This window comes from Vicia villosa, linkage group LG3 (genome assembly GCF_029867415.1).
Source record: "Vicia villosa cultivar HV-30 ecotype Madison, WI linkage group LG3, Vvil1.0, whole genome shotgun sequence".
Lineage (NCBI taxonomy): Eukaryota > Viridiplantae > Streptophyta > Magnoliopsida > Fabales > Fabaceae > Vicia > Vicia villosa.
In genome coordinates, this window is record NC_081182.1 from 32,857,834 (window position 1) to 32,867,473 (window position 9,640).

Sequence of the window (9,640 nt, forward strand, 5' to 3'; positions counted from 1 at the left end):
ATCACCGGAACGAGTTAATGATGTCGGCGAAGAAAGGCGACGGTGATGAGGTGTTGGGAAGGAAGCATGGCAACAGTGGTGATGTGTTGAGAAGGAAGGATGAAGACGGTGATGATCGGCGGAGATTGGCGGTGGCGACGGTGCAGGCGGTGGCGACGGTGGTGAGATGAGAAGAAAAAGATGTATCGTTGAATTGAGAAGGAAAACAATCAGCAAAACGTTTTTTTTGTTTTTGTTTTTAGTAAATATATATATGGTGATTTCTAGCCATTAGATGGAAATATTGATCCAAGGGCTTAGATTAACTTATGCACCATGCATAAGTAAATGTTTATGCATATTAGCTGCTGCCGATGTGAATGATATGGCGGTTAGGTTAGGTGGGAGGTTTTTGACACCGGATAGTGAAAAATAAAGGTAAAAGTTATTATTTTGGTTGATTTAAAGGCCAACATAATAAGATGTTTGAAAAAATATTTATTTTATAGTAGTGATAAAAGTCTCACATTAGATAAAAATGTTAAATATTTTTTAAGTGAGAGAATCATAATCTAATGTCTTATGATATTCTGTTCAAACATAGTGTCCAACTTATTTTAAGTAATTATTTAAAATTCAATGTGATGACCCTTGAACCTTCTCATAACCCAAAAATAGTGGAACTAGAGCAAACAACGGTCATGCAAATATTGATGAATGAAAAAAAAAAACACACATTTGATAGGAAGACCGTATATTAAGTGAGTAAGAGTTACACACTAGATGGAAAAATGTTGAGGTTTTAACTTAAACTATTTTATGTGATTCTTCAAATCCCAATAATAACTCAGACCCCTCATGATCCAAAACATTTTGAATTTACATGTGAAAACGAATGTTTACATAACCACGACAAAAAGAGCAAAGATCTTTGCTAAACTCGTAGAAAGAACAATGTATCGAGTCCGGAGTGTGTGATGTGTGGTTCTTCCGTTGAATCATCTTCTCATCTTTTTTCACTTGTCAAGTGGTGAAAATAATTTGGAAACAAGTTTTTATTTGGCTCGGAATTTCGGAGGCGATCAATGTGGAGGAGATCCTTTGTTTCGGTGTTATTCAAGAAAAGGTGAAGTGTCGCAAGCGAAGAATTTTAATCAATTTTGTTTGGGTGGCTACTATTTGGAGCATTTGGATTATGAGGAATGCGATTATCTTCAAGGGGGAGGAGTTTTGCTTTGATGTTATTTGTTCTAACATTGTTTTTCTTTCTTGGAGATGGTTGTATAGCGGATATACTAAGTTTAGACCAACCTATTATGAGTGGTTTAAACTTCCTTTATCCGACACAAGTAATCTTTAATGCTTGGTGTCTTTTTGTAAGGGTTGCACCCCTAGTGCGAGCTTTTCAATCAATTGCTTATTAAAAAAAAAAAATGAATTATTGTTGGGAACACATTCTGAGTTAAATGTAATCTGAGTTTGATATAATAGTTGTAATCTCCAAAAAATAGTAAGATAGAATTTGAGATGTTTGAACTTTGAATGCAATTGATTATAATGGGAATTCAAAGCACAAGTAAGGAACATTTGAAGAAAAAATAATTAAACGGAAACTATTTGAAATAAACAACATCTACCAATTCAATGAGCAAGAGTAGTTTTTAAAAAAAAAGAAGGCACAAGAAATGCCACTTCAAAATAGACTCAAAATACAAAACCAAGAATTTCCCATAATCTATGGTGATCTAAATTAACTGTCGTGGTTCACAGTATAAATCAACTATAAATAATTTTTCATCATAAAAATGGTTTAATAATGATATCAATATTGACGCCTTTTATTACCGGTTTCTTGTGATCGATGTCTGCCCCTTTTATTTCTGTTTTGTTGCGACTGTTTTTGCGGTATAGGACCGTTTTTTAAAACTCCGGGATTGAGCACTTGTCCAATAAAGAGTATTGTTCCAGAGCAATTTTCCCTAATCAAAAACATGAAAGGGTGGTCGGCTACAAAGTCTATGGGAGGTGGTGATGGTTTTCTAAACCTAGCGCATGTTGCCCTCATTGTAAAAAAGTTCACTGCAGCAGCTTCAGTTCCTCTTTCATTTAATTCAATATAAGATTTGTGATATATTGCCGAAACATAAAGTTCTTTACCTTCAGGAGAGTCCTCTACCATTTTTGTCAAACCTCCACCTGTTTCAGAGAAAGGTAAAACCACTCCTAGCTCCTTCAACATTCTAGAAGTTTCAAGGTCAAAAGAAATATTGAATCTTGGAATTCTAAAGTCACCTACTGGCACTGAGTTTCTAGGGCGTGTATGCTCCAAAAATTCATAATCAGAAGCAACCTTTTCGATCAAAGCTAACAATCCATCTTTTGCATCAGGAAGATAAATGTACATAGAGAAACTACGCCTATCCTTATGCTTAAATGACTGACCTCCCTTATAAGAAAGTTGAAGGACTTTAAAACCATCAAAAACACTGATATACTGTTTATCCTTACTCGTCATGAAAGGAACTTTGACTGAGCTTCCATTGAGAAGGTAAAAATCATAGTCTTTTGTTTTTGATATATCAAACTCTGTCCGCCATGCACCTTTGAAATATAGTGCATTTGCAAGTATGAGTCTGGTTAAGCTATCAACTGACTCAGGTGGAAGTAGATTCTTTATAAGACCTTTTGTCTCTTTTTCATCCCATAAATTCACTTCTTTTGCCACTTCATGCGCCTTTCAAAACAATATAAGATTTTTTGTAAAAAAAAAACAATATAAGATTAGCTACATTGATTGTTTAAGTAGATGTTGATGTTTGTTAATACTCTAAAGTCTAAACTAAAGGGCAAAAAAATCATGGTAAAAATATTATGATGATAGTTGATAGATTAATATACCTTGGTTATAAAATCAACTGAGGCAATAGCGGCTTTGAAATCAGTAGACACGCTTTTTTTGAAGGAAGGTTTAAGAGAAGATGATTGTTGAACCCAAACACCATTGACGAAAGAGACCAGAGGTCCGCCGGCGGAGCTGTTATCGGCGAGCACATAGGAAACGAGTTGAGAGCATAAGGTTTTCAGTTTGCCGGTAGAGTCAGAATGGAGGAATTCAAGAAGCTGGTGTTTCGTGGAACCCTGAGAGCCAACAGCTACGATACTGAGTATGATTTGGAGGGACAATGGCGAAAACACAATGTTCTTTTCTTTGTATTCTTCTTTGGAGAACAAATGTTTGGCCATGGTCAATGAAACCTCGGTTTGGTTGGTGCTTGATTTGCCGAGATCCATTCTTATTCTGATTGAATCGATAACAATTTGCAGGTAAAAAAAATTTCTAGTCTCTCCTAAAACCCTAGAGAGGTAGAAAAGAGAGTAGCTTGCTAAACCCTAAACTCTTATATATTTATACCAAAGTTACCTTGCTAATCAAGTTACCCAAAAGGCTATTTTAATGGGATATATATAATACAAATGGTAACTTGCCTATCACGCAATGCAAAAATATTAGGGCCAAATTTTACGATTAATTTTCTCATAGAATTTAATCATGCTTTGAAATCTTCATTAATGAGAGGGTACTAAATATATTGAAGGGAAAGATATTGTGCGAAAAGTTCGTATCTAAGAGTGAATCAAGGGATGACAAAGCTATATGATAATGTAATCAACACCATGGATTCAAGTAATGACGGAAATTTCAAAATCAATTTAAATATTTAAACATAATAAAGATATATTAATTAAAAAATACTTATGAAAACATAAGAAATATTTTTAGTAACAAAATATCAAATTTTGAGTTATTAATTAACCTGAATTTGTAAACAACATATAATAAAAAGATTGAAAAATATTTAGATTTGTAATAAAAATTGAAAATAGTTTTTGAGCAAATTATATCATTTAAGTATTATTATTTATAATAATTTAATTCTTATTTTAATTAAGAGTTATTTGACTTTAGATTTTTAAATTGATTCTAGGATTGTACTATATTTGATTTAAAATTAAAATAAGTATTATATTAAAAATTATTAAATATTAACAAAGGTTAGGATAAGGTACTTAGAGTTGAGTGATGACTACTACATACAGAAACTTGGAGTATATCTTTGTGTCTAGGAAGATATATAGTTCAAGATCAAAGATAGATCTTGAAGATTTGGCTGTTTTAGTGTTCTGGTTGCACAACAAAGCAATATCTAGATTCCTACATGTGTTTGCTTTGAAATTTGGCTTGAATTTGCATCTGCTTTTCAATTCAAGTCAAGCCAACTTTGTAATTTGAATCAAGACCTCTATGATTTGAGTTAGACTTTTCGGTGATTTGAATTAGAAATACAAAGGAGAAATCATGTTTTTCAGATTCTATATTTAACTCTAGTCAACCTTTTTCATGATTAGACTAAAACACACATAATTAGTATATGATTTTCACATTCAATTTTGATTCGAGTCATCTAATTCCTTGATTAGAATCATACCTAATAAAATTCAAATTTTGATACAAATGAAGTGCTTATTTTAATCGAGACTTGACATGATTTGAATCATGCTTTCATGTGTTTCTTGATCCAAAACTTCGACTTATATACTAAAATCATATTGTGTTGATATTAAGCAAATAGATTCCTACATGTGTTTGCTTTGAAATTGGGATTGAATGTGCATCCACTTTTCGATTAAAGTCAAGCCAACTTTGTAATTCGAATAAAGACCTCTATGATTTAAGTTAGACTTTTATGTGATTTGAATTAGAAATACAAAGGAGAAATCATGTTTTTTAGATTCTATATTTAACTCTAGTAAACCTTTTTCATGATTATGCTAAAACACTCATAATCATTTTGTGATTTTCACATTCAATTTTGATTCGAGTCATCTAATTCCTTGATTAGAATCATACTTAAAAAAAAATCAAATTTTGACAAAAATGAAGTGTTTTTTTAATCGAGACTTGACATGATTTGAATCATGTTTTTATGTGTTTCTTGATCCAAAACTTCAACTTATATACTAGAACCATATTGTGTTGATCTTAAGCAAATAGTTCAATTTATGCATGCATCAAAACAATTTAGCACGCAACCCTCGAATGTGCACCTATGTGGAGAGACTCGATTATGATAAATAATCCAAAAGACTAAACTGACAAACAACAAAGTATAAACTACGAAAAGTCCTTGGAGCCATAGAAACTTCATTATTATGCATTGTACCAAATTTCTATTGAGGTATTGTTTGTTTGTTTGTTTATGCGAGCTTCGTGTTCGACACTAATACAATTAGATTGACACTACGCCAAATTTGAGTTTTGCCAGCATAGCTACAAAAGCGCTTTTAGGCAAAAGCGCTGCTATAGGTTTCGCTAAAAACAAATCAAAAAAACAAGGAAAAAAACGTTGTTATAGGGGAACATTAGAAAGCGCTTAAAAAAAGCGCTGGTAAAGGGTACCCTTGCGAAAGCGCTTTTGAAAAAGCGCTGGTAAAGCTCCCCATTTCAAAGCGCTTTTGAAAAAGTACTGGTAAAGCCCCCCATTTCAAAGCACTTAAATATATTATAAAGAATTACCTATTGTTTTATAATATATAATTAATAAAATAAAATAAAATAAAAACCAAAACACGTTTTTTCCACTGTCGAAAATCAAAACAAGCCATTGATTCACAAATCATCTTCGTCATCTTTTTTCGGTAACCCTAAGTCATCATCAATTCACCACCGCCAGCCATCGATTCACCATCGTCAGCCATCATTTCTCCCTCGCCAGCCATCGAGTATCCATCGTTCCACCACACTCTTCTCCACTTTTTACCCTGTTCCCAAAAATAAACCCTAAAGCTGATTCCTATGAAGAATGACGAGATTCAATCCCTAAATCGATTCTTCAATTTGTTCAATTTCTCCTATATCCTCTCTTTGAAGAATAACACAACTGAATCCCTAAAGACGATTTGTTGATTCCTATCTTTGAGAAATTGTTGTTGCTGACTCTATTGATTTTGTTTTCTTTCTTCTCGATTCTGTAATCATAATGAATATTCATTTTCCTTAGTATGTTAGAGCTTCTCTTCATCTTGTGGTTTTGCTTTGTGAATCATGTTGAAGTGTGTCTCAATTGCAACCAGGTGAAAGTGTTGCTTGCTTGCACCCCTCCTTGTCACTCTCGTTGCTTTGAAATTAGGGTAAGTGAGTCACGAAACTAATCTTTATAAGCACTTGCTTAGTTAGGGTTTTCAATGTGAAACTGAATCCCTATAATTTTGGAATAGAATGTGGGGGAGAAATCATTTTGTTGTTTCTGGTAGAATTTCTTGGGATTTTAGAAGACAGGCTGATGATTTGGCTTATTGGGGTAGTAAGTTTAGGTTTTTACCTGAATCTATATATGTCTATGTTAGCAGTTGAGGGTAGTTCTTGGAAGAATGATTACTCGATACCGTATCTGACTTCGTTTCATCCGTTACTGGATAATGAAGTTTAGCTTCCAAGAGAAAAAATGGTAATTTTTTTAAATAACACATGTTAGAAATGATGAAAGGTTAACTCTTTGTAAATCTCTTGTTAATTTTTTGAAGAGTCTTGTGTTCCATCAAAAAATTATTTATTCTTTTCTTTTGATAAAAGACAAAATTCATTAAGATGAAAGGAAAACAAAGTTACAGAGAACGGAAGATAAGGAATACCTTTCTTGACTAAAACACAAGTTTAGTTAATACTGCTCCTTCTGTTCATTTTAGTTCAACATATGTTTAGCTAATACTAGTCTAACTTTTTCTCTAAGTTAATATTTTTTATTTACTTTCTCAGTTTGACACTGGAGACTCTGTACTTAATCTTCCTTTACCAGAGCGTTGGGTGGTAAGGAAATTTTGTTTTAACATTTTTTTACGTCACTATTTGGACATCTGTGTAATAATCTTACTTCCACTTTTCAGATTTCAAAACATCATTTGCTTATTGAATCTGTTAGTGCAAGCTATAACAAATTTTTCTTTGGAGAAGTGGGAAGAGAAACATATGATTTCTTTTGGGCTGATTTTGCTGGTGGTATTTAATTCTATGTCCCAATTTGATAGTTGTTTTTTAACACATCCGCAAACATTTCCATATGATCTTTGACTCATGTAGGGTTTTCTTTGCCTTCATAATGAATAATACTCTGAATCTTTTCATTTCCTTGCTCTTAAGGTACATTGAGGCTAGTAAAGGGCGGCTTTACAACTCTGGAAATGATGGAAACTCTATTGCTTTTATGGCACAAGCTATTTTATTGTATACTTTTGAGAACATACTTAAAGTGCTACATCCTTTCATGCCATTTGTAACAGAGGAACTATGGCAGGTAAATACGAGACGGTCTATTTGTACACTACTAACAGATCTATTGGAATTCTCTCTGTGCATTCTCTTGTTCATTCATTACTTCTCTCCGTGCATTCTCTGTTTGTGATTCCCCAGCTACCAACAGGAAATTTAAGTTGGCTTCTAGGCTTTTGGGATTGGATTCCAAGCTCGAGAAAAGTTTACTCATTCCATTCAGAGAGATCAAGGTAATTAAAAAAGCAAAATGGTTTATGTTCTTGCAAATTTGTTTACAGCTCTTGTTTTGTTTTGTATGTTCTATTTTATGTGTATGTTGTTAAAATAAAAGTGTTATGCAATGAAAATTCAGGTTGAATGTACCATTCCAAAAGACGACAGAACGTTGCAGTCTTACATTGGGTTTCGAGTTCAACATAATAATGATAGAGGCCCTGTGAAAGGAGGGATCAAATACCATCCTGAGGTTATTTATATTCTAACATTACAAAATTTTATAGAAACACAACTAGAAATAAAAAGTTATGATTCTGAATGGTTTATTGGACTGGTTAGGTTGATCCAGATGAGGTGAATGCTTTAGCACAACTAATGACATGGAAAACAGTTGTAGCTAATATACCTTATGGTGGCGCGAAAGGAGGGATAGGGTGTAACCCTTCAGAGCTAAGTCTATCTGAGTTAGAAAGACTTACAGGAACGCGTCCTCTTCCTGACATACATAATACTCCAAAAGGAGTTAAAGCTCGAATTTGGGTAGCACTGACTACCTTTTTCTTGATGGTATTTTCTCTTTTTCGTCAATTTTCTTGCCGCATGACCAACAAACTTCCTGGAATATCATCTAATGAAGATCAGAGAAAGTCATAACCAACTCTCAAGACAAAAAATGTGGAAGTTCTTTCTCCATCAACTAAAGAAAATACAGAGGAAATTCTCCTTCCCTCGTTGCTAAAAAGGTTAGGTGATTTGTGCATTGTTGGAAATTGGAAAGTCAATAATGGCCATCGAGGAGTCACGTTCGGCTGGAGAGAACTAGTTTTCTTAGGGAGCAAATAAATATATATATATATATATATATATATATATATATATATATATATATATATATATATAATGTATTTTGTGTTTTGAAAATTTGATTGTAAACTTGGCTTCTAGAGCACTTATAAAATTAGTGATGTTTTATTTGTATTTTAATAATAAATATATGCAATACTAATTCATAAAATGTTTCACATTAAATGTATTTTTTAAAATTTTTATTTGTTTAATATAATAAATATATTTCTCAAAATGTTAGTGAGAATTTGAGATATGTCAAAATATTAGAAATTATAAAAATAATAGTTTTATTAAAAACACCAACGAAAGCGCTTTTTAAGAAAAAGCACTGCCTTAGGCTTATATATGAAAGCGCTTTTTAAGAAAAAGCGCTGCCTTATGCCAATATATGAAAGCGCTTTTTAAGAAAAAGCGCTTCCTAAGGCCTACCTACGCCAGGGCTTTTGCCTAAACCAAAAGCGCTGCTAAAACCTATAGCAGCGCCACCTACAGCAGCGCTTTTAAAGCCCAAAAAAAACGCTGTCGTAGGTCTTTTATGGCATATTGTGAAAAATCAAAAAGAACAACTCGAGCAATTAGGATAGTAAAAAGATAAGAACTACAAGTTGTGGAAATTGGGAGGATGGCAATGTGAGCTTGGAGTTGAAGAAAATAAAGGAGAAGGGAGGTTTCAACAAGGTGATCATTCTTGATAAACAAGATTGTGATATTCCAGAAAGTAGTATGGCAGCAAAAGACATGGATGATGAAGTGATGCATGACAAAATTGCTGAGACTGCAAAACGTAGTAGAGAGAAAGTGATCCAAAGAAAAGGGAAAAAGCGAAAGACACAAAATGTGGATGATGAAATGATGGAGGCTCATTTGGCTCCACAAGACTACGCATTAGAAGAGGTATATCTGAACGAAATACTCCATATTCAAATTTAGTAGTGTAATATATTAGTGTCATACCCCAATTTTTGACCTAAGATACCACCTCATATCATTTGCATATGCATCATTTGCATCTCTAACAAATTGCATATCTTGTGTTTGTTACTTGTGATTCAGCAGGATTTAATCAGGAAATCACTCATCAGTACAAATACCAATCAATTAGGGTTTTGTTCCCCCTTCATCTCAAATGAATCATCTTCATCAACAATCAACATTTGGTCCTCAGAGATCCATCTCAACAAGCTCAAAGGCTCTGAATCGACTGAATTAGGGTTTTGACTGAAGATAACACACTCCTGACTTTAGCTCAGGATTTGACATAATGACTTG

The 9,640-nt window shown here is 33.3% G+C and overlaps 2 protein-coding genes across 2 annotated transcripts in view; one reads left to right on the forward strand and one right to left on the reverse strand.

Moving 5' to 3' along the window:
- LOC131660888 (serpin-ZX-like) overlaps positions 1-3,270 on the reverse strand; it is a 54,095-nt gene extending 50,825 nt beyond the window's left edge. The window contains exons 1-2 of the mRNA XM_058930252.1: positions 2,878-3,270; positions 1,907-2,713 (exon numbers count right to left, since the gene is read on the reverse strand). Coding sequence (XP_058786235.1) covers positions 1,907-2,713; positions 2,878-3,270 — 1,200 coding nt within the window. The remainder of the gene's footprint in view (positions 1-1,906; positions 2,714-2,877) is intronic.
- Positions 3,271-5,627: 2,357 nt separating this feature from the next.
- Positions 5,628-8,353, forward strand: LOC131655349 (probable glutamate dehydrogenase 3). The gene is made up of 8 exons (XM_058925230.1): positions 5,628-6,008; positions 6,112-6,168; positions 6,794-6,844; positions 6,922-7,033; positions 7,175-7,328; positions 7,445-7,536; positions 7,659-7,772; positions 7,862-8,353. Exons 5-8 carry the CDS (start codon positions 7,322-7,324, stop codon positions 8,174-8,176), a joined length of 528 nt encoding a protein of 175 aa, XP_058781213.1. The 5' UTR covers positions 5,628-6,008; positions 6,112-6,168; positions 6,794-6,844; positions 6,922-7,033; positions 7,175-7,321; the 3' UTR covers positions 8,177-8,353.
- Positions 8,354-9,640: the final 1,287 nt, after the last annotated feature.